The following is a 23,725-nucleotide window of genomic DNA, read 5'->3' on the forward strand; positions in this document are numbered from 1 at the left end:
TTAAGTCTGTCTCCACCTACCATGCATTGGATTACCTACTTGCAGCTAAAGAAAATAGCAAGACCCACTTTCCTTATGTTTTCCAAAATAGCTTCACTGCTGGGCTGTAAATGTGACACATTTTGAACCAGAAGATAGTTGTAAGTGGGGGAAAAGAAGGAATCTCAGGCCACAGAAAAGAGCCAGGTAGAATACGGATAAGATAACAGTACAGTGCTTTCTTTACCAAAGCTCATCCTCACCATGCCCTTCATGCCCCAGGGTGGGCAGCACATTAGCAACCCCCCCTCCCCTGCTACTGGCAGAAGTGGGCAGCTTGCTGCAGCAGCAGCAAGCCCTCTTCCCCCCAGGCCAGCCCCTGGCCTGGGGGCAGAGGCGGTCCTCATTCAGACTGACTCACATCACCTGGTCACACCTGTGGCCAGGGCCCTTAGCTCAAGGCTTTCCATCCCCAGCATGCACAGTGAAGAGCATCTGCTGTTGATGCTCCAGTATCCAAGCACTGCAGCAAAAACCCTTTTGATGCCCAGGGAACAAGAGATCACTTATGATTCTCTATATTGCTGATCGTAGATCTCTCAAAGGGAAAGATGATTTGCAGTGGATAACACCCCATGATAAACTGCCTACCATCAGTAGATATTTGGTAATGATGAACCTATCAACTCAGCTGTTTGCTGGTTTCGCACAAGTCACAGAAGCCAAATTCCTCTCTCTCCTCATTTAATACCAGACTTGTCCATCTCCTCTTCCTCCATCTCACACCACAGAACAGCTACACTCTGCCAAGTAGCTTGTTCTGCCAGCTGTCTTCGGTTGACGCTTTCCCCCTACACTTGGCATAGGGACACGAGTATGGGCAGGAGGAAACTGCAGATGAGATCTCAGGTTTTGCAGGTGAGATGCCAATTAAGTAACTAATCATGGGTTTGTTTACATGGGTCCTGAGAGGGTGCATATAAACTGAAGAAATGCACCCTCTCTTCTCCCTCTTTGTTCCCATGGGCTGTCTGATAAAGTTTCAGTTTTGACACCTGAAATTTCAATTTTGAAGCAATGCTTTCACTTCACAGCTGAGAACCCATGGCCACTATCAGCTGGGCTCAGCAGCAGTATTTCAACTACAGCTGAAATTCACTGCTGGGTGTACCCAAGGGGGTACCTCTGCCTATATCAGTCCTCCCTTTCTTAGTCATGATCTCAGCTTCCCTCTTCCCTTAGCAAAAATTGATAGTCAATGGCCGTTACCCACATGCCCCAAATGATCATGGGACCCCCCATTCCCCGCTCTCTGTCTCTGTTAATTTTCTGTGGTGCCCCATTTCAGGGAATATAGGATTATTTTTTGTGCATAATGATATTTTTTATTATACCACCTGACAGGTCAGCTTTTGCTTTGTACATAGCAACATGAAGGCTGCACTTCAGAAGGAAGTGTAAGTTTATGGCACAGTTCATGTTTGTGAGTTGAGATCTGAAGTCTGCTCCTGGCCTCTTGCCTGTTTTTGTTACTCTTATCTATTTTTTGCTATTACTTTTTTCCTTTGCTCCCCCATGAAATTACAATATAGCTATCTGACTCACTAAGGTGTTTGAGGGTTCAGCTATCTGCATACAAAACTTTGGAACAAGTCAAGAGATTCATTTGCGACGTATTAGTTTTACAGCAGTAGCTCCAAGACAGGCAGAGGGCATTTTCATGGAGAAAAAGGCTGGCTGAGAAACAAAACTTCACTACACACCCTGTTAAGCCTCAGCCCAGTCCCGTTTACTTTAAAAAATTGATCTATTGCGACTGCATCATGGGAACAACTGCGCCGTAGCAGCATGAGTCTGTTCTTCTGATGAGTCATTTATGTATGTGTTAAAAAGACCAAAGCCTACATGCATCTGTGTCACTGAATGATGGAGGTGAGAGCATTTTGTGGTTATAAATATGCACCTAAAGAAGCCAGCGAGACAAAGAAAGCAAATACTGAACAGCTTGACAAGGAAACAGAGTGCTTCCAGCACAGGGTTAGGTCTCTGAGAGCAGTAATTAGTATGCTAGCTTCATGAGAGATGCACAAGGATTTATATAAACAGGAAAGTTAGCCTGTGAGGTGAGAATATAAGTTAATACGTTTTTTACTGATACGATTCTTTACATGAACATTTTTGTTTTGCCAAAGTGCTTTAAAAAAAAAGCTTATGTTTTGAAAGGCATCCAACCTAAATTTAAAAAGCTACATTGAGTCTGGAGTCAGCACCAAGAGGAACACAATCAGTACGTTAGCTTATCTGCAGGGATATGATTATACAGGTGTAATTGGTCAAACTTTCTTGTGTAGAAAACGATAGCTCTTAGTATAAACACTGCTTAGATAAGCATACAGATCACATGATTGACATCTGAAAATGAAAGTTGTTACTCAAGTGTTTGCTCTGGGAAGACAGATGTTCTGTTCTTCAAATTCTGATTCAATGTCAGTTAAGCAGATCATTTTCTCTCCCAGTTTGTTCAATTTTAGAATTTGACAACTGCAAGTGACAGAATTGGAATCCTTGAAGTTAACAACATACATGATCAACACAAGTGGAAAAACATAACTATCAGGAATTACAGTCTGGAACCTGCTCTTCATCCTGTCACAGATACTGAGGGGAAAAAAAAGCACACAGAAATCCAGTGATCTACAGGTCTCCCATGGAAAAGATTGACTCAGGAGAAACACATACCTACAGATAATACAAGCTGATATGTGAGAGCAGCCAAAGAAGTAAAGTGGTTTGTTCATACTGGCGCTGCTTCCATTTACATGTGAAGTCAGTCCATGGGAGCAGACAGTCTGCATCAAAGCATGCTGAGAGAGCTGGCTGATGTCCTTGCAAGGCCAGTCTCCATCATCTTCAAAAAGTTATGGAGATCAGGGATCCCTAACAACTGAGGAAAGCAAATGTCACACCCACCTTCAAAAATGGGGAAAAGAACAGTCCAGACAACTAAAGGCCAGTGAGCCTGTTCTTTATGAAGGCGCTTTTTATGTTCAAGTGGAACTTCCTGTGTTTCAGTTTGTGCCCGTTGTGCCTCTTACCCTGTCACTGGGAACCACTGAAAAGAGCCTGGCCTTGTCCTTTGACACCCTCCCTTCAGGTACTTATGCACATTAATAAGATCCCCCCTCAGTCTTGTCTTCTCCAGACTGAAGAGTCCCAGCTCTCACAGCAACTTCTTGTATAAGAGATGCTCCAATGCCTTAAACATCTTGGTGGTGCTCACTGGACTCACTCCAGTAGCTCCATGTCTCTCTCATATTGGGGAGCCCAGCTCCGGACCCAGCAGTCCAGATGCAGCCTCACCAGGGCTGAACAGAGGGGAAGAAACATCTCTCAACCTGCTGGCAACATTCTGCCTAATGCAGCCCAGGATGCCATTGGCCTTCTTGGCCACAAGGACACAGTGCTGGCTCATGATCAGCTTGTCCACCGGGAACCCCAGGTCCTTCTCTGCAGAGCTGGGTTGTTCCTCCCCAGGTGCAGGACTTCACTTCCCTTTTTTGAATTTCATGAGATTCCTCTTGGCCTATTTCACCAGAGGGCCTGTCAAGGTCCCTCTGAATGGAAGCACAGCCCTCTGGTATATCAACCATTCCTCCCAAATTTGCATTATCAGCAAACTTGCTGAGGGTGCACTCTGTCATATGATCCAGGTCATTAATGAAGATGTTACACAGTATTGGACACAGTATTTACCACTGGGGCACACTACTAGTGACTGGCCTCCAGCTGTATTTCATGCTGCTGATCAAAAGCCTCTGATAGCAGCAGTTCAGCTGGTTTTCCATCCACCTCAACATCCTTGCAAATTGATGAAAAATGGACTACATAAGCAGGTGTTATGGGAGACAGGGTTGAAAGTCTTGCTAAAGTTAAGGCAAATGACATCCACTGATCTCCCTTTGTCCACCAAGCCAGTCAACTCATCCCCTCTGCAAGTAGTCAGCATGTCTTTACAATCACCTTTTTGACCTTCCTACATTTGGAAATCATTTCCAGGATTATTTGCTCTATCACCTTCCCAGAGATCAGGGTGAAGCTGACTGACCTATAGTTCCCTAGATCCTCCTTCTTGAAGATAGGAGTGACATTTGCTTCCTTCTAGTTCTCAGGAACCTCCCCTGACCACCAAGACATTCCAGTGATAATCAAGAGTGGCCTTACAGTGACATCAGCCAGCTCCTTCAGCAATCACAGATGCATCCCATCAGGTCCTATGGACTAGTATATGTCCAGTTTCTTCCAGTGTTCCCTAACTTGCTCTTCCTCTGCTAAAGTTAAGTCTTCATTGGTCCAGGCTTGAGAATTTCTGAAGGCTGGTCTTACCAGTAAAGACCAAGGCAAAGGTGGCATGGAGTACCTCAGCCTTCTCCATGTCCTTTTTCATCAGATCTCCTGCCCCATTCAGCAGGAGGCCCCCATTTTCACTAGTTTTTCTTTTGCAGTTGATATACCTGTAGAAGCCCCTGTTGCCCTTTTTGTCCCTTGCCAGATTCAGTCCAGGCAGGCTTTGGCTTTCCTAACCCCATCCCTGCACCCTTGAACAGGGTCTGTGCATTCCCTCTAGCTCACCTGTTTCCACCTTTCATGTGCCTCACAGCAGCCTTTAAGTACCAATGAGAGGTTGCCAAGATGGAGACAGATTTTTCAGTGGTGCACACCAGGAGGACAAAAGGCAACGGGGGCGAGTTGAAGCAAGAGAGGTTCAGACCAGAGAAGGAAAAAACTTTCCCCCCTATGACAACGGCCAAGCATTGGAACAGGTTGCCCAAAGGATGTGCAGCTCTAGAGGATGTGAGGTCTAGAAACCTCAAGATCCCTTCCAACCCAAATTATTCTGATTCACAGCCTATGTTGAGGTAAAAGCCCCATCACACTTGAGTTAGATTTTTGTATATGTGGAGGGTAGCTGAGTTCATAGCAACATGTATATATTCAGTTTAATATCTCAGGGAAGACCAAGCCTATGTGGGCAACAGCATCCATCAGTGGCCACAGTGAGCTGTGTAGAACGATCAGGCAGTGTTAGACTCACCATTACTGCTGAGTACACCTGTTACCAATAGGCGCTTGGTGCAAGGTGTCTAGCCTGTGTGGCAGCCAAGGAGACTAACCAGAGGTTTGTAGCAGAGAACATAGTCAAGTTGCCACTCCGATCACTGGTGTGTGACTAGCAGTCATTTCACTCAAGATGAAGACTAGTCAAAGCAGTCACTGGAAGAAAGCTGTATTTTCCACATACCCTTATGAGGAAGTGTCTTTTGTAATTTCATCATTTCCCTTCCATGGCAATTCAATACTAGCTTTTGCTCCCCCCATGCACACTTAAAAGCAGTAATAAATTCTCTGTCCTGTTCATCTACTGCACTTCTGCATGCTAATCAGGAAATGTAGCAGTTGGCAACAGAGAAGAGATTACGGGATAGGTAATGCTCCTTTGAACACGAATTGTCACTTGATCAAGTAATGCAAAATTGATCAAGTAACGCAAAAAAATTCCCAGAGGAATCTACATTTGAAATTGGCAAAGGATAAGCAGAATTCTAATGCTAGTTCTTTGACTCTAATAGGGAAATTAGGTTAAAAAAAAGAACAACACACACACAGGTGACAATACCCAAGGAAGAGGTTATTGCAGAATTCCTCCTGTAATGGAGCAGGAATTTTGAAATACAAGTGGACCTTTGCAGTTGAATCTTCCCTTATACCATACCCAAGGTGTGCTCAGACATTCAGAATTTAACATACCTACAATATAAAAGGACAGATTCACAGTTCTTAATAGGCCATTTTTATTGAGAGTTAAGATCATAATGATTCCCCATGGTGTGCATGATGCACCATGAAAACAAAATACAGAAGATCACTTTAGTAAATACACACTGGTTAAGCAATGCTACTTTTTGGCAAAGTGCTGTATTTTGTCATTTTTTCAGCTTGTATTAAACTATTAAGAGCCAGACATTCTTCTGTATCAAAAGGACTGCTACAAACAGAAGTGGCTCTGGAAAGAAGCTGCCATATATGCATAGTCTGAATGTACAGTATTAATCCTAACTGAAATGTCCCTTTTTAATCTTCAAGTTTGCTGTGTAAAGTTACACCTAGAAGGCACAGTTTTGTTTAAAATGCAAATCTGTCCATTGACCAATACATATGAAAATACAGTTTCAGCAAGATTCATGAGCATCAAATCAGCATCTGAGACAATGCAAGGTCTCCACTTTTACAAGAGAAAAAAAACAAACACATCCTAATACAATTCAAAACCATATAAAAAGCCACACAGCTCACTATTAAAACAGAAAACCAAAACAAATCTAACTGCCCAGCAGCTCCAGGCACAAAATGGGGCTAGACCAACATAAATATGCAAAACAAATTAACAAAAAGCCATTGATGCAGTACTCTATCTCACACAGTAACACAGTTTCCAATATTATGAACTGAGAAGCACAGCTTTGTGCAACAAAACAGTTTATATCCTGAAAGATATAGGCTTTCATCACCAGAAAGTTATCTAGTAATGTAGTATAAAAAGATCAGTATCTCCCAGTTCTAGGAGCAGTCTAAAGTTGCATTTACTTGCCTACTTAAAAAAAAACCAACCAAAACACACACAGACCAAGACTCTCATTCTAACACCTGGGAGCCTTATACTCTCAACTCCATCCCTCCATTAAAAGTTAAAGGATTACTTACTCCTTCCAACACAGGGAGGTGGAGATTCCATCTTCCTTCATTTAACTTTAAGAAAATTAAAGCTGAAGGAAAGTAGTTACTTATATACAAAGAAAAATAAAACAGGAAAGTAAGGAATTTTCCTGAGCTAGAAAGTTGGCAGTGAGGAGAAGGAAATATAAATTGGACAAAAAGTCGGAGTGATAAAGGTAGATAATCTGAGGCAAGTAAAAGTATTTGTGTCAGTGAATGGATGAGGGACTGGTGAAACTACAGCTATTTGCAGACAAATAAGCCAGAGTATTCGGACCACAGAAGAACTGCTGTATGAACATAGGTATGCACTGTTGAAGAGAATATTAACAAAACCCCTATTTTGGAAACTCAGTATAACCAGTTTTGTTTTCTGTCACTGTCCACATATGAGTCTGCATTCAACATGTCTTAAAAAAAAAAAAAGAGAGGGAGAGACTACTGTAGCCAGGAAAGCACCACTTGATCTTACACATCTATTTGTCAACATCCATTTGCAACAATCTTATCCAAACCCAGGAAGGCAGTACATCTGCAGTGAAACTAAGGTTGTAAGTGCTATTTTCTGTACACTAAGTATGCACCACAATGGTTCCAGGTGCAGCATGTGCAAAACTAACTACATGAACTACATTCAGATTGCTGGGCTTTTGCTCCAGTGAAATTAACACATTTGGCCAAATTTTGAGAAACATATCATAGGTCTAGAATAATTCACATTAGTGATCTTACCTAATTTCGAAGGCTTCCCACCTGACTCCTTATACCAGCTTCGGTATAAGAACCACCGGAAGACATGGTTGAATGTAATGTTAATACTTTAACACTCTAGGAACTAAATGCAGGAAAACAGTAAGTCATATGTTAAGCACTGAGAAAGGGAAATGGAGCAAACATTTTCCCCCTTTCTTCTGTGACTATCTTTCTGCTTCCTCCCCTCTGTAACCATTTAATCTAGTTCCCAGACTGATCTATCAGGGCTCAGTATATCATGTGGCTGCTTTGTAATATATGCACTCTTTGTTAACCACTAAAACTAACTTTTGAGCATCTGCCTACTTCAAGCAAAGAAGATCTTGCACAGTGTTAAGAAAAATATTTGATAGTTTTTTGAATGGCTCTTCTTTCCTATTGGCCTACAGAATTTATATCCAGTTCCCCCCCGCCACCCCAAAATGCCTGAGATTGAATAGGAAAGCAACCACTGCTGATATACCTGAGGTTTTTATACATCTTGCTGTTACTCCATTAGTCCCCTAAGGCTGTTTTTCAGCATGCTTTTCCCTGCCACAAACTGCCCTTTATTTCCAGTAACTGTTAACTCAGATTTCATTGTTTTAGCTAGGACAGAATTAGGAGAACTTTTGATAAAGTCTTTCTTCTAGCGATTTTTGAGCTACTCTCAACCTATAAATACCTAACAGCAATTAGCAGCTCAGAAGTAGCCATCCACCAGCTTAACTTAAAAGAGTGGTCAGCTACCAATGGGATTAAAAGAACAACTGATCCATCCCTTTTTTCCTTAACTGGACTAGAGATTAAACAGAACAGGTTAGTTTTCTGTTTTTTAAACCTTCTTCAAAGACAGAGGAGAGGGGAAAAATAGAGAGAGGCATTACAGAGGGGAAAAAAGCACTTGAACTGTACTAGATAAAATACAGTTTGGCTCTGGATTATGCATCTACACTTAACCCATAGGTCTACTTTTCCTTTCATTGCACCTTGAGGTACTACACCTGTAACACCAGAGTCATGTTGTACTGCAGAAATATTGGGGGACATTTAACCCTTTTCTGATACCCATATAAAGTATCCAACACACCTATTGACTCCACTCTCAACACAAGTAGGTACTAGGCAATGTAGATTAGATGTCCTTCTTGTAACAGTTCAGCATAGCTACGTAATATCCATTGGCAGCTATAGTATTTTCTTGTTAGAGTGTAATCATATATGCTGAATACAAATATACAAGCTGTCAAGTACTGGTCATTAAAGCATATGGCTAACCTCAAATTTTCTAACTCCGTTTGATTAATACAAAATGTAACTGATTTTTCCATCTGTTAAAAGCTTCTTTAAAATGCCAACTAAAAACCCATCTATACATCATAGTTTATAAAAATATCACACAAACTATTGTACTGATAGGCTTCCAAGACATTGATATTTAACATCACCATTTAGGACTTACAGAAAGATGTTTAGAGATGTATGTGTTGTTTCAAATAAGTGTAACGCTAGTTATGATTGTTTGAGGAACTGATGATCAGCTTCAGATTGACCACACTTATCTATGCATGAAAACAAGAGCAACCTAAAAAAAAATTAAAACAGATTAAAACCACAAGAGCCATCAGTAATTGAACTGACGCTGGCAAGGCTGGTGAACAAACAGTCCATTGTGCTTGATTTGCCGCGAGTGGCAATCCCTGGTAAGATTTTGGCGACGGAGACCATTTCTGTTGAGATAGTGTCTTTCATTATGTTCTTTTATCCAGTGGGTAGGACGAAAGCTCTTGCTTTTTTCCAGAAAACTTGAACAAGTAGCAAGAGCTGCAACATAGCAGTGAACATGCTGTCCCATTTCATTTCGGGCCTCCATTCTAAAATGTAACAAGCACATATCAGTCACTATTTTTTGAAAAAGAAATTAAAGTTATAAAGAGGGCATGAGAATATTAATGTTGACATCCAGCATTTCAAAAGGGCACCTGCATGCTACTACACTGGACAAAGATTTGGGCTGAAGTTAAGCCAAATCAATTTAGAAAAACCATGTTGATAAGCAATGTCTACTTTTGCTAACTCACTTTTTCCTGTTAAAGGCAACACAATAGGCCTTGGACATCTAGTGTATTATTCTATTGTGCCCTTCCATCTCCCACCCCCCCCAGCCCCAAAATGCAACAGGCACCAGAAGTCAGAGGTGATGTGTGTCACACTGACTTTTAGAAGACTTAGATTTATTCACTAGGCAAAGTTCGGCTTAAAAAAAAAAAAAAAAAAATCAACTTGACATGAGTTATTCAGACTGAAAACAGGAAGTGCACTAGTGAAGATGTTTGTTTGGATTGGTAGCCATGCAAGTAAATCCAAATGACATTCATACACAGGAATGGGAAAGATGGACCAGTTGTGACACCCTGGAAATAACTTAAAAGGATCTTTCCTCAACCAGACCTCTTGATTTCATGAGCAAAGAGTCAGCAGTTTTGGCAAATCCCTACTCCATCATGCACTAGTTAAACAAAACAGCAGCCTATGCAAGCAGGGACTGACATGTTGAAAAAGGACTTCCTACTTCACAGAACAATCACTGGTGTTTCCTGAAGCTTCCAAAGTGAAGATAAAAATAGCTTGGCAGATTTAAAAATAATGCAAATCCCAAGTCCGAGTGCCACATGAGACCAGTGGCACAGCAGTTGATTTCTTCCTCCCTCCCCTAGGGGCTGACTACTAGCCTGCAACTCTGATGCCAAGGAAGGATGGCTGCAAGACCTAGGCGCTTGCTCAAGCATGAGCAAGAGGTCTCTTGGGAAGTCTGTTTTTCAGTACTAGCATGCCTCTAACAAAGGACAGCAGCCTCTGACTGGTTTAATTTGCATTTATTGTATAAAGTCTCTGTGGACTCTTGGAAAGTCTATGATAAGAGCCTGGTCTGCCATGGCCCAGTATGCCTTCTCAGTCTTGCTCCCAGGAGGGAGGGGCTGGGGGGGACACATATGTGACTGGCACAGGAGTGAGCTCCTTCACCCCCCTCTGCTCCACACTGTAGGAAATACTCCGTCAGCAAGATATCTTGCCCCCTCCCCTCTTTTTTTTTTTAATATCAAAATCCACTTGCTTTTATTGCCCTGAGTAGTTTCAGTTGAAAGGACTGGAGTGTACAGAATCAAGAATAGCCATGCATGACATGCTAGTTTTCCTGTTCATTCAGACAGTGTCTTAGACTTAGCACTGGAAATACGAAGCAAGAAACAAATGTGAACAAGTTAACCCAAATGAATTTGCAGTAATTTGCATAGAAAAACTGCTTACAAACTACAACAGTTTAGCTTACATACAGGTCTCTACAAATATGGAGCTCCTGTTTTCTAAACTTGGTGATTCCTTAACATGCTCAACAGTGCTGGAGCTGGAACTCCAAATGAAACATCACTAAGGAAAGCTGCAAGGAGCTAGGACGCCACAACACATCTTGCTGTTAGAATGTGTATTTCCTGAGCATGCCTTCACTTCATATCATTAAGCTCATGAAGACCATCAGCTGCTAATACACAGTGCTGTGGTTTATTATGGAAAAATATGGCTAACTTAAAGGAGGGGGGAAGTTTATGCAACATCCTTTTGATTTGAAAATGAATTAACAAGGAGCAAATAGAGACTTCTTCCAAAGAAGGAAAGAAGATTCAAAAACACTGATCCAGGATATTTCAACTTTTTCCTTTTACTATCAAGTACTCATCCAGCACTTGTTTGTAAACCAATACTTTTTACTTGCCACTTTAAAAAGAGTGAAGCTGGAATAGCAGAGCTGGTTTAAGTTAGCTAGAAGGCCATGGACTCTTCTGAAACACGGCATTCTGGTATCTTAGTTGTTGCTTTTGGTGGTCTGGCACTAGTGAATCCCAGGTACTAGGAGAACAGGGCTGATTAGACCCAGACCCTCTAAAAAGACATTTTGACCACACTGATAGAGACTAAAGCCAGACTGTTGCTATATACATTTTCTGACATGCCCCCAGCATCTATTTTGCTAAAAAGCAGAAGTGTCCTGCTAACTGCACTATATGGACAGACCTCACAAGAAAAATTAAAGGATTCAGATCTCTCAATTAATCTTTAAGTAGTTTTTCTGCACTTAGCATTTTTGGCTTGTTAAAGCAGATGTAGTTAGGCTTGATCGAGTAACATAATTTGGCACAAAGGTTAGTCCTAAAACCAGTATTGTTTTGGCATAGAAGGCTCTAAAGGAAGCAGTGTTGCTAGCAGACTGATCAAACAAGAAGCACTGTCCCAAAACAGTAGTACTTACTGTGCCAGTGTGCCTTAAGCAGCTTTTCTTGGCCCTACAATGTTAAATGGCCAACCATTAAACCACTAGAGATTTCAAAACAGCTTTTGAAACTTAACGCATTAGTGTCATTGATTTCCTCAGTTTCTGTACTTTATCTCAGCTTTAGACTTAAAATTATGCCCACTTTTGTCACCCAAAACAATTCTCATACACAGAAGGCTTGATCCCCGATGAAGCAACACCACCACTAAATTCAGCGTGAAGACACTTAACCACACACCAGTTCAGTGTCACACCTCTAGCTTCCCAACATACACAAGTAGCTTAACTGCACTGCTTAACATAATACAAGATTAGTCTCTAGAATAATTTATACCAGCATCCCTAGTTCACAAGTCACTAGGGAAAGTCAGTAAATGACTTTGCTTGTTACTATCCACTGGAGATTAATGGTGTAGATAAACTGGCCTATCTTTGGACTAGACTGTGCCATGCCTAACAGCCTATAATTGTTTTGCAGATTCCTCCAGACCCTCATTTTTAGAGGTGCTGTGTACTCAAAGCTTCCATCCGATTTAAGTTAATCTGGATCCTTGATGCTTAACACTGCAAACTGCCCTTCCCAAGTAATCAGATCCTTAATCTTAGAGGACAGGAAATTTGTATCAGCACCATGCTTCAGTATTATACAGCAGTGTATGTCTTCTCACAACAAAAAAACCCACCCATTTCTTTGAACTAGCAGCTTTAAATATAGCTAGGAGCTGACTGGAGAAGTCCATGGGTAGGGAACAACTTCAGTCCCGGGAACAACTTCACCACTACACTGTCACCACTTTCTGTATGACAAAGCTCACTATACTATGACTTTTTACTTATTGTTTCTAAGGGTAAGCACCAGAGGGAGATAAAGTCAGTCAACCTTTGTTACTCATCAAGATTCACAAACATTTGAATATGTGGGCAAGGGTGGAGTCTTGATGGTAAAAAAAATATTGTATTTACACATACATGTATACTATGTTTGTATAAAGGTATACACCTTTATACACTCAAAGCACTGAGTCAAACTGAGTCTGCAGTCATTCTGTACAACTGGCTCTTTAGGACCCAAAACCTAGCAGTATAACTTTTGACCTCACTAAAAGTAGAAGTTTACAAAGTCAATTTTTACCCTGTAAGCAGTAAGTTTTGTGGAATCTTTCAGTTTGGTTTTGTTTCACAAGCCACCCATGTTAAAATTCATCCTGCCCAGACTTATCACTAGATTAGTTTTTGTCCGAGACCCACCCCATCAGAATGGAGAAAGTAATATCTTTCACCTCAAAGTGACTAAAAGGGTACTGACTAATGTTTATTAAAATTAAAACGTAGCTATGGAGGGGCCAAAGTGCTTTCAAATTTACATTATCAGCTACACAATTTACTGCCACCAGTTTCAACAGGACTGGAGTGAGTTCTGTGAGGGAACAGTTAGGCCCCATAAGTATTCGTTAGTGTCAAAACAGCACATCCAATTGTTTTCTGGCACAGTCATCTTGTGTAACATTTCTCTAAGCAGGCAAGAGGCTCTGACCACCTTACCTCAACTTATGTAGTATTCATGCTTTATTCACTTGCTCTGAAATAAGCTGGAAAATTCAGTATTAAGTTTGAGCTAAACAAGTAGAAACCAGATATTTTTAGTGACAGAACTCCTTGGCAAGTAGTATTTGCTTAGCAAAAGAAATTGGACATACCTGGGACTACCTGGACTGTGAAACTCCTCATTTCCACAGCTAGTCTCATTAAGGCTGTGACAGGTATTATGGACAGCATACACTGACATGCTGGGATGCTCTATCAGGAGGTTCTCCATAGGACTGGTTTCAACTTTTATAGTGGTTAATCCACCTGCAGTAAAACATGGGGGAGGGGTAATAAACCAGCTCTCCTCCATTGGACACGAATCGAACTGGATGAAACAGGATTCATTGGCCTCCGGCAAATGTTCCAAAGGAGCTGGTAAACAAGAGAAGACTGGCGAGCTGTCCACAGCTGATGTTTTGGTGATGTCCGCTTCCTCTGTGGAGGAATTAGTGCAAGTGTCTGCTGGAGGTGGCCATTAGTCAGTTGAGAGGAAGCCATGGACATTGGTGATTGCAGGAGATCGAAAACAACAAGGTCATACGTAGTCAGAAACAGGATACAAAAAACAAAGAAACAGAAATAAACCACCATCAGCATGTACACAAGTTTGGGTTTTTTTGGTTTTTTTTTTTTTTTTTTTTTTACACACAAGCAAGGGGAGGGGAAAGGGAGTTCCCTGACAGCCTATGTTAGACATGTAAAACAACTGTTATCAGTAAAGCAATACAATTGTGTAATAAGTCAAATATGTTTTATCTGTACAAATGGTTCTGCTGAAGCACAAGTGTGTCAAGTTTATAAGCATGACATCATTTCTCTCATCAGTTTACATAACATGTTTGGTAGGTTTGTTTGGAAAACACTCCACACTCAACATAAACAAAAACAATGTGGATTAAAGTTCCTTATGAGTTACTGGTATCTTTAGATGGAAGTATGACAAATAGAAAGTATGACAAATAGAACTACAGCAGGAAGTAGGCAGAGCTTATATTTGACAGACATCTTACCTATAAAATCAACCAGAATCCATTCGTCATCTTCTTTCTCACTGAACTCGGGCTCCTGGCTGGACAAGCTATCAATCTCTCCCATGAACATGTTATTTAACCTCTGGAACATTACTAAGGCAGGAACAAGACTTTGGTTTGTAGGTCTTTATATCCAAGGTTTAAGGTACAGCTCACACTGTATTAGCAGAGCGGCATAGACTTGACATTAAAGTGCATACATGCTTTATCAGCTTAGGTACAGGACATGCAGAGTCATGACTGGCAAAAAGTTGTTCATGTGAAACCTGCAAAAAGGTGACAGGGTCTTAATGACATAGCAACAGATAACATCCCTATGGAACAAACTGAAGGAAAAACACACACCAGCACACACAAAACACCCCAACAACCTATTATTAGTGCAGTTTGAGGCACCAGAGAAAGTATTTCCTACCAGGAAATGCAGCTTTGCTGGCACTCATCATCCCCTCCCAGCCAGATACCCACAGGAAAAGCCTAGGTCTCCTCATAGAGCCGTCAGCCTTCCTCCTCGATCTTCCTCCCCATGCAAAGGTCTGTTTTGCTCTTGACCCTCATTCTCCTATGTCAGTGGGAGGAGAGGACATTCATACAGAGATGTTGTGTCTACACTGACTGAGGTCCTCCAGACAGACCATTACCCTTGCACTTCTCCCATCTTCCTCCTGAACAGAGAGAAAGACATGAAGAGCAAGTGCATGGACTGAAGCAGCAAACTGCATCTTTCCTGTTGAAACAGCCTCACACCTCAGTCCACACAAACGCACCTCTCCCTAAGACTCCTCTGAAGGCTTCCCATGGTACCCAAGGGAGCATTTCTCCTTCTCCTCTTTCCTTATGACATATGATTCAGGGCCACTACCTACAAGCTAGTAGGAAAGAACATACTGTCTTCAGGTTCAAAGTGCACTGCATAGTTATCAGTGGAATTTTTTTTCCACTGCAAATGTCTAACTAATCATGTAGGGTAATTCTAAATAACTAGAGGAAAAAGTAGCTTCTGTATATTTAATCAAAAGCAACATCAATTTCTCAGTAGTATACTTCCTTAAATGTAGATTTAATGACAATCACCATGGGCCTGAACTCTATTTACATTTGGGAATTAAGACCAAAAATCCTTTAACTACTAAGAAGTTGAACATTCAGCCTTCTCAGATCACCATACTTGCATTCAAAATATTTATGCATTGAACCAACAAACAGAAGCCATTATATAGCTTTTAAATTACTTATTCAGCTATTTAGGAATGATATTTAGTGATTTAACTACAAATTAATTTCACCATAGTAGTATATGAATTACCCATAGCATGTTTGAAATACTAGAGATTAAATATCCATTTCAATAATTAAATAGGGGAAGGACATTTATGTAAGAGTAAGAATGTCTCGATTCAGACAAAGCAAGACACACTACACTACAGAAAAACATTCAAACATAACCAGCCATTTTTAAAAGATACAATCCACAAAGAATATTATTGAAGTCCATTATACCCTGCTCCATCCTATAATGCTCAGTCCATAGGAAAGGGTCATTTTTGCCTCCTATGTCATCTTAGCCCAGAACACCAGACCCCACCACCTATTTAAGTGCAGCAATGAGCAACTGCTTCCTGCAATGCTGACTCTTACACACAGACATTAATGTAGCTATCTCCTTATTGGAAAGGCACAGGAAGATAGGATTAGAATTCAAAATAGTCTTCACAAGTCAAAAAAGCAATATGAAAAGGTGTAGTGTAACTCAAGGAGTTAGGTACTCTGTAATTCTTAGACAGGAACAATCAGCTGCAAGAAAATACAAGACTAGGAACAATTGGCCCAGCTACAGTTGTGATAAAAGGGTATTACGGATAATGCTTTGAATGCATGTCAACAAATTGTATTGTTGCATAAAAGCCTAAATATCATAACAGGATATATTTTGCAGTCAACACTCTTGTTTGTATTAAGAGCTAACCCTTCTGCTCCGTTTAATACTGCTAAGGCCTCAGCTTGAGTTTGTATCTAGTTTTTAGTACCAAGCTTGAAGTCAAACATCCAGACAGATCTAGAAGCAAGCTACAAGAATGATCAGAAGTCTAAAGCTATATAAGAAGAGATTATAAAAAAATGTAGAAGCTTGACAGAGGGAAGGAGAGAAACGACAGAGTGGAAGAAGAGGCAAACAGGTGTTTATTCCCTTCTTCTACATCTGCAGTAGGTAGATGTAGCAGCAATGGCTTTTATTCGCAGTTAGGTTCAATTTTCAGTGGTTAGCAGGAAAGCCTTTTAACCATAAGAGTTGCTAAGCCTGGGCAGGTTTTCTAAGGAAATGCAAAATTTCCACATAGAGTTGTTACTAAGTACTTAAACCTTTTCAAGAAGGTGCTTAAAATATAGACAGAACTTGCCATTGATAAGGAAACAGGACTGTAAATGACAGCTTGAAGTCTGTAGTTTTCCAGTTACCTTCTGCATCTATCCATAACACTCTTCTGGCACAAAGCCTAGAGGGGAAAAAAAAAGGTTAGATTTTTCTTTATGTTAACTAGCAAGCCACAGTGTAGTTATAGGCTGCACTCACAGCAAAGCATGCTGATCAGTACCAGCTCTTTCCTTGTACTCCCCATTCTACATGCACCTGCGACCTCTTTCCTAGATCTGGACTGGAAGTTCCCTGGGGCAGTGGCTGCCTTTGCTCCAAGTACAGAGCTGAGCAAGATGAGAGATCCCACACTCCTATATTGAGATATAGATGTTATAGCAACATAAAGTAATTAACCTCTACCAAGCAAACATGACAGATCAGTTCCCAGAGGACACAGATACAATATCAATGCTAAACAAACTACAGCTGTTGACCTATAGACATTTCTCTGTAGAAGGGCAGACTAAAAGCAAGTTGTCTCATCCCCCTCCCCCCAAATCTGAATAATTTAGAAACGGGTTTGACATCCTTTCGGAATAGTGCATCTAAACCTGCCATGCTTTCGTGCGATCGCACAAGCCAGATGGAGACCGAGAGGTCAGTAGCACTATTATCAAGGAGCACTGCCAGACTAGACAAGGGAGACACAGCTTAAGAGAAAGGTACTTCAATGTACAGGCACTGCCTGAAGCGCTAGGACTGAGGGAGACCCGAAGCAACCCCCCAGCGGCGGCCCCCCCCAGCATTCCTGCAGCGCGGGGTTATCTCCCAACGCCGCCGGTCACCAGCTGCCGCCGCCGAGCAGCCCTTCGGTCACCGCCAGGAGGCTCCAGCGAGCAGCTTTTACCGCCGCTGCCGGGACCGCCGGGCTACGGCGCGGTGCCTCCGAGAGGCGCCGAAGCGAGGCAAGGCGGCAGCGGCCGCGCAGCCCGGCAGAGCCGCGGGGCGCCGGCGGGTGCCGCAACGCGGGGCTCCGCCGGCCCTTCCCGCCCCTCGCTGCGAGCGCAGGCGCCGGCTCGGCGACGCGGCCGCAGCCCTGCCCGCGCCGGCGGCACGGTGGGAGGCGCCTGACGGGCCGGCAGCGAGCCCGCCCCCGCCCGCCCCCCGCGGAGCGGCAGCCCGGCTTCTGCCTCCACCTGAAGGCAGCACCGGGGCAGCAGGGGGCCGGAGCCCCGCGCAAGCGGTGGGGGGGCGGGGGGAGGCCGGGGCTGCCAGCAGAGGGGAACGCCGCGTCCCCGGCTTCTCCCCCGCGGCGGGCAAGGGCAGGGCCCGGCAGCGCCGCCGCCAAGGCCGCGGCCCGGACACGCCTGCCCCGTGGGCGCCGCGGGGCCCGGCCCGGCCGGCGGCGGGCAGCAACCCGACACCTCGGGCCGCTGGGCGGGCGCGGCCGGGCTCCTCCCCCGGCGGAGGGGCCGGCGGCAGGGACAAAGGGGCGGCCGGCCGCGCCGCGGGGGGGTTGGGGGCAGCCAGGGCGCTCGCTCCGCGCCCCAGCCCCACAGCGGCGGCCGCTGCCGCCCGCTTCTCCCCTCCCCTCCCCGCCGGGACCGGCGCGGCCAGCGCCGCGGGAAGGACGCGCCCGCCGCAACCGCAGGGGTACCGCGGCGGCCAGGCACCCCCACTCACCGTCCCGAGGAGGCTCGGCTCGGTTCCCCCGCGCCGACTCCGCGCCCCGCGGAGCCCTTTGTTGTTATAGCCGCGGCGCACAGCTGACGGGCCCGGCGGCCCGCCCCGCCCCGCCGCGCCGCGGTCCCGCCAATGGGCGTCGAGCGGGCGGCGGCGCCGCGCCGCCACTGGCTGTCGCTAACGCACGTGACCGGGCGCCGGGGCGGGGCCGCGGCGCGCAGGGCCCGGGGGGGGGGTGGGGGGTAACAGCCGGGGAGGCGCGGGGGGAGGCGCGGCGGGCCGCGGCCCGGGAGCGGCTCCGCGGAGCGGCGGCGGTGGCGGTGGCCTCCGTGGCCTCCGGAGGCGGCACCGGGCAGCCGCAGTTGGGGAACGGTCCCCCTTGGGACCTTGCGATGAGGCGGGGCTGCCGGAAACTCACCTGCGCCGGGCGCCTCCCCGATGCGAGCGGTGGCGCAGTTGGTTTAAGCGGCGGCGGGCCCGCGCGAGGGCCCTCAGCGGAGGGGCCGCTCCCGACGTGCCGCCTTCCGCACCGGTGGGTCGGGCGGCTGGGACAAACGCGCCGACTTTCCAAAGTAAAAAAAGGAAAAACAGTCCGTTAAAGTAGTAGTTATACGCTTGATAGCAGGTGGCACTTTGATCACGGATAGCAAAGAATGGAGTTAATTAAACGTGCCAAATGCTAACTGTTAGGCCGAGGAACCTTAGCTGTCTTGTACTGCTTCCAAGCCCAATATCGGAGGCTGCAAACGCTGCAGCCCCAGAAAGCTTGCGAATTAGTTAAGTCACCGAGCCTGTCCCCAGCCCCTCCTTATTTTTCTTCTTGGGGGAAAACACCCAGCAGCAATGAACATTACTGCAGTGTTTCTTTTAAGAGATGAACAGCTAAAAGGAAAGGAAATTCCAAAGCATGAAGTTATAGCACAGGAAAGTTGATTTAGCCACACTGCACATTAGTCTCTTAATATAAACCTTAATGTCTCGCCCTGTCAGTAGTACTCTGGGCTTCAGCCTGCAGTGAGTCCCATCTGAGCAAACATCTGCCCCCCTCTGAAGACCCTGAAATAAATGGGTGATATGTAGCCAAAGGGTGATCTTGCAGGCAACACATCTTAACAATTTGAGATTGTTCAGGGCTTCAGTAGTGCTAAGCAAATTGGTTTCTAACAAACAATAACAACATATTCTACTAAAATACAAGATGTGCAACATAAAGTTGTCACTATAGCAGGAGTCCAGATAAACTTTTAACCTCAGTATTTAATAATTTTTTTACACATTTTTTTTCTCTTGTAAGGACAAACAAAACTTTTCTATGTAAAATAAAAATGAAGAAAGTGTATTTTGGAAAAAGCCTGAAAAATGTCTTCTTGCAGCTGAGAATTGGCTTGAAATGTGTGATTTGACTGAAAAACTGCATAGCTGTTATGATTTGAAATCTTTTTGTACAAACTTCAAATGTCCTGTATTCTATGATACACTTTTCTAGGCTGAACTAACCCTTCCTGAATTATGAGATCAACTTTGTTTTTATAACACTGAACACGATCAAGGAGCATAAACTCATCGTATGTTACACAGAACATTCAATCTGTAAATTTAAAAAAACTTATGAAAAAGCTGACTAAATCTCTGATTTTCAGCAATAATGGTTGCAAGATTAAAGGGTGGGGGAGGGGAGATGTTGGAGACAACACGTGTCTTGTGAATTAAAGATAGGTGAAACAGAAAATTAAATTTAAAGAATAAATGCCCCCAAGGATTTATCTGTATTGCAAAGTTACATTGTGCTAGAACATGTTAATTAAGGCTATACGAAGCACTTAGTGTAGACAAGAACTGTCATGTTTAGCACCTGGGTTACCTTGGGTCAACAACAACAACAAATGTTAAACATATTAGTCTTTGTTTATATTGACTGTTATAGTAAGAATTACATGATAATCAATTAACATAATGTATTTTTCCAGTATAGGCAAGTCCTAGGAAGGCTTGGGTTATATTTGAGATACAGACTCATAATGAAGTTAAAAGGCCAGTGTTTATATTTTTTAAACTCCCCTGAGAAGTAATTAAAGGGATAGAAGCTCTCCTCTTTCTGTAGTGTTGCTCTCAATTTCTTTCCTCTGACTTACCCCTTATTTCTCCTAATTCCCTATCATTGCAAAATGGTGGGAACAATGAATTTCCTTATTCCTACTCTTTCCTCCAAATCACACTGGTGGTGGTAGGAGAGAGGCAGATCTGAAAGCTACCTCTCTTCTCAACCTGGCAACCAGTGTGCTTTTGTTTCAGATCAGAGAAGTACTTAGGCATATGAATGGTTACAAATGAAATAAATTATATGTGTGTACTTAAATACCTGCTGACCAAGAGTCTGGGCATTTCATCCTACACTCACTGAGGTCAATGACAAATTTTCTGGTGATTGCAATGGTGCAAGTTGTGGCCTTAGATGCTTTATTCAAAGTCTTTCAACTCAATTACTCTTTCTGTTGATTCTAATGGTTGTTACATCAGGCCCTTAGACAGCAAAAGAAATGCAGTCAGTTTGGTCTGGGATTTGCTGGACACAAAACCCAACTCGGGAACTGGCCTTCCCTTAAGGAGTTTGACATTTGTACTTGCATTACAAAAAAACATTTCTGAAGCAATCTCAGGAGCAAGTGAACTGTCCATGTTTCCCGGTAATATCTGTAATTGCATGATTTTCAATTACTGGTAGAAGTTAGCAGACAGCCTCTTGTATTTTCTGTGTGCTCAGTGCCAGATAAATGACACAGCTATTGCTTTGGCTGCAAAAATTTCCATGCACTTCCAGAGTACTCTGTGTATCACAGAAATAGTTAATGATTGGATACTGGCACCCCATCGTTTTCAACTGTATTGATTTTTCAAGATCCTAAACATGAATGCAAAGCATGACCTATTGTCAAGGTTCCCACTACAATGAAATACAACTGCAGTATTTAGTAGGCACAATATATGTCTAGCCATGGAGTACAGAAATACTGACAAGATCTGCAAATTACAATGAATGCATTGAGCTTGTAACAAAGAGCTGCCATGTGTCCTGCCTCTTGGAGAGGCCCTATTACTCAGTCATGCCTGTTCAAATGGTAGGTGAGAATGCAGATCTATCTCCACATTTGAAAAGCTGAATAGCAGGAGGGAGACCAACTATAAATAGAAAGTGCACAAATTAAAAAAAAACAACAAAAAACTCCATCTAACCTTTGGAGATTATAGCATTTCCTCCAGACAGAGATAAATAAAAACCCTTTGCAAACAACACGTAACAAACCACTTGATATCATTCTGAGTGATTTGTGTGAACACATCATTCATAGGCAGCATGAAACTGGCATATCTGTCCAGGAGCCTCCAAACCATTAGTCTTTTCTGATAGGTGTGTCACTGCTTTAAGGACAGCGCAGTGCGGCTACTAAAACCAATGCTTCAGTTTAACGTTCAGTTAAAAACTGATGCTCTGAACCTACACATGCTTAAGATCAGGTCTTACGCATTCTCCCACACTACAGACCGCTTCCATCAGACCGTGACAGCAGGTGCTGTGCTGTATAGAAGGATTCTGCATGCTCTCTGCTGTCATACAGGTCTTGATCTATCCTGCTGAAAACAATATACAAAAGTAGCTGAGATTTTTATAATTTAAAAAGTAGCTGAAGTTTATGATTAACCATAATGGAATAATTTTTCTATGAAAAATATACAAGCAGCTGTTCAAAAGATTTCAAGCCTTTCTGTCACACATTTAGGAATAAAAACTCGAAACCTGTTGTTTAAAGGACTTGCAGTCTGCACAGATCCAAAGTTAAAAAGCACAGAGTTTCATATTTGTGTCCTTATACAAAAGTCAATTCCTTTTTTGAAAGTGGACTTTTAGATTTAAACATCAATCTCAATTTAAATGGCCACTTCCTCTTCTGCTTTTCTTCCTTTGACTTTGGTTAGTGCAAAGGTTTCTGCAATATTGGCTTAAAGATATCAGATTGACTGTTCCTGTTGTAAGTCACAACTTATAATTTTTTTTCCTCTCCCAAATATCCAGTTAAAGTTTTGGGTAAGATCAGGCCTTTCAGCTTTTTTATGCAAAACAGGTGTTAGAGACTATATTTCCAGAACATGAACTCAGCAAATACTTGGCAGTTTCAATAATCCAATTCTGACATGAGTGGGATTCTTTTATAATTTGGCAGACTGAGTCCCAAACAGGCAGAAATTACTGGATATGATCCTCCAAGCCATATTGAAAAAGCTGGGGGATCCATTTTTCTGTGGAAGAACTTAAACATCTAAACCAAAATATGTTTTTTGTCATCCTTTTCAGCAAGGAGTTCTTGGTTAGACCTCACAAAACTCTTTTTCCTTAGAAACTGTCAAAGTGTAATTCCTTCTTTTCATTTTGTTAGAGAGCAAAACCAGGTATAATTCTGTCTTCAAATTTTCATTGGCAGGATGCCATTATAAATCATAGCCAGATTATAAAAATAATGGTAAGCTTTAGCCATACTTTGAGCTCTTTTCCTCCACTATGTCAAAATAAAAATCCCCTCAGAGGAATTGGTGCAGATTTTCATGGGCTGAACAACTATTTTTTCTAGAGTGCTTTCAGTGATAGCATCTGAACTGTCAGATCAGGCTGGAGGGCAGAGGGCATCTCAGTAGGCAGTGCTGTGCAGGAGCCAGCAGGCAGACAGAGGCAGATGCCTGTTCTTGTGTCATTCATCATAGGAATGATTTTTCTCCTGAGCCCTGAGGCGCTCATCAAACGTTTTCCATTGGAATTGTCTGTCCTCTTTCATATTTGTCTCTTGTCCTAGCAAAAGTCCAGCATAGTTTCCCTGCTCTTGCCTGAACCTGTCCTCTCCTTCAGCATGCTGTAATAAGAGACCCTATTCATGACTCCAGGTACCACCAAGAATCAATCTCGCTTTATACTTTCATCTTTGCCTTGTGATTTGAGAGGTTTTCCAGAAGCATGCCTCCTGTCTAAGGCATTGAAGTGGACTTACTATCCAGGAGAGAAATGACCTGAAAATGTCTGACTTTGGCATTGAACTTACATTTGTTAACTTTATAAAATTCCTACATAGTTCAGATAGTTAATGGGTTATTACTATGGTTATTAAGCTTTCAATTTTTTGTTCTTTATTTCAGTGGTGATCTTAGGATGATGTGAATCTCACAGCCAGTGTATAGGCAGGTGTGCTTGATCCACACTGGGGAATCCACACA

The 23,725-nt window shown here is 43.0% G+C and overlaps 1 protein-coding gene across 8 annotated transcripts; it reads right to left on the reverse strand.

Annotated features, from left to right (window-relative positions):
- Positions 1-5,804: 5,804 nt before the first annotated feature.
- TP53INP1 (tumor protein p53 inducible nuclear protein 1) lies at positions 5,805-18,549 on the reverse strand. Of its 8 annotated transcripts, none has more exons than XM_067290325.1 (6): positions 18,470-18,549; positions 16,830-16,925; positions 14,410-14,696; positions 13,510-13,858; positions 11,789-11,822; positions 9,259-9,356 (listed from the first exon to the last, which is right to left on the reverse strand). In XM_067290325.1, the coding sequence occupies exons 3-6, from the start codon at positions 14,519-14,521 to the stop codon at positions 9,339-9,341; spliced, it is 513 nt and encodes a 170-aa protein (XP_067146426.1). In that variant the 5' UTR covers positions 14,522-14,696; positions 16,830-16,925; positions 18,470-18,549; the 3' UTR covers positions 9,259-9,338. The 8 variants fall into 8 exon arrangements, with proteins under 8 accessions (XP_067146425.1, XP_067146423.1, XP_067146419.1 ...); XM_067290323.1 differs by having other exon boundaries at positions 13,510-13,861; XM_067290324.1 differs by lacking the exon at positions 11,789-11,822 and having other exon boundaries at positions 5,805-9,356; positions 13,510-13,663.
- Positions 18,550-23,725: the final 5,176 nt, after the last annotated feature.

This window comes from Apteryx mantelli, chromosome 2 (assembly GCF_036417845.1).
Source record: "Apteryx mantelli isolate bAptMan1 chromosome 2, bAptMan1.hap1, whole genome shotgun sequence".
Classification (NCBI taxonomy): domain Eukaryota; kingdom Metazoa; phylum Chordata; class Aves; order Apterygiformes; family Apterygidae; genus Apteryx; species Apteryx mantelli.

Excerpts from the sequence above, each read along its gene's own strand:
- TP53INP1 (XM_067290318.1), bottom strand. The coding sequence starts at position 14,521 with ATGTTCCAGAGGTTAAATAACATGTTCATGGGAGAGATTGATAGCTTG. Across the intron at positions 13,862-14,409 it reads GATTCTGGTTGATTTTATAG|CAGACACTTGCACTAATTCC; the intron begins GTAAGATGTCTG and ends GGCCACCTCCAG. Across the intron at positions 9,357-13,509 it reads CACAGTCCAGGTAGTCCCAG|AATGGAGGCCCGAAATGAAA; the intron begins GTATGTCCAATT and ends GTTACATTTTAG.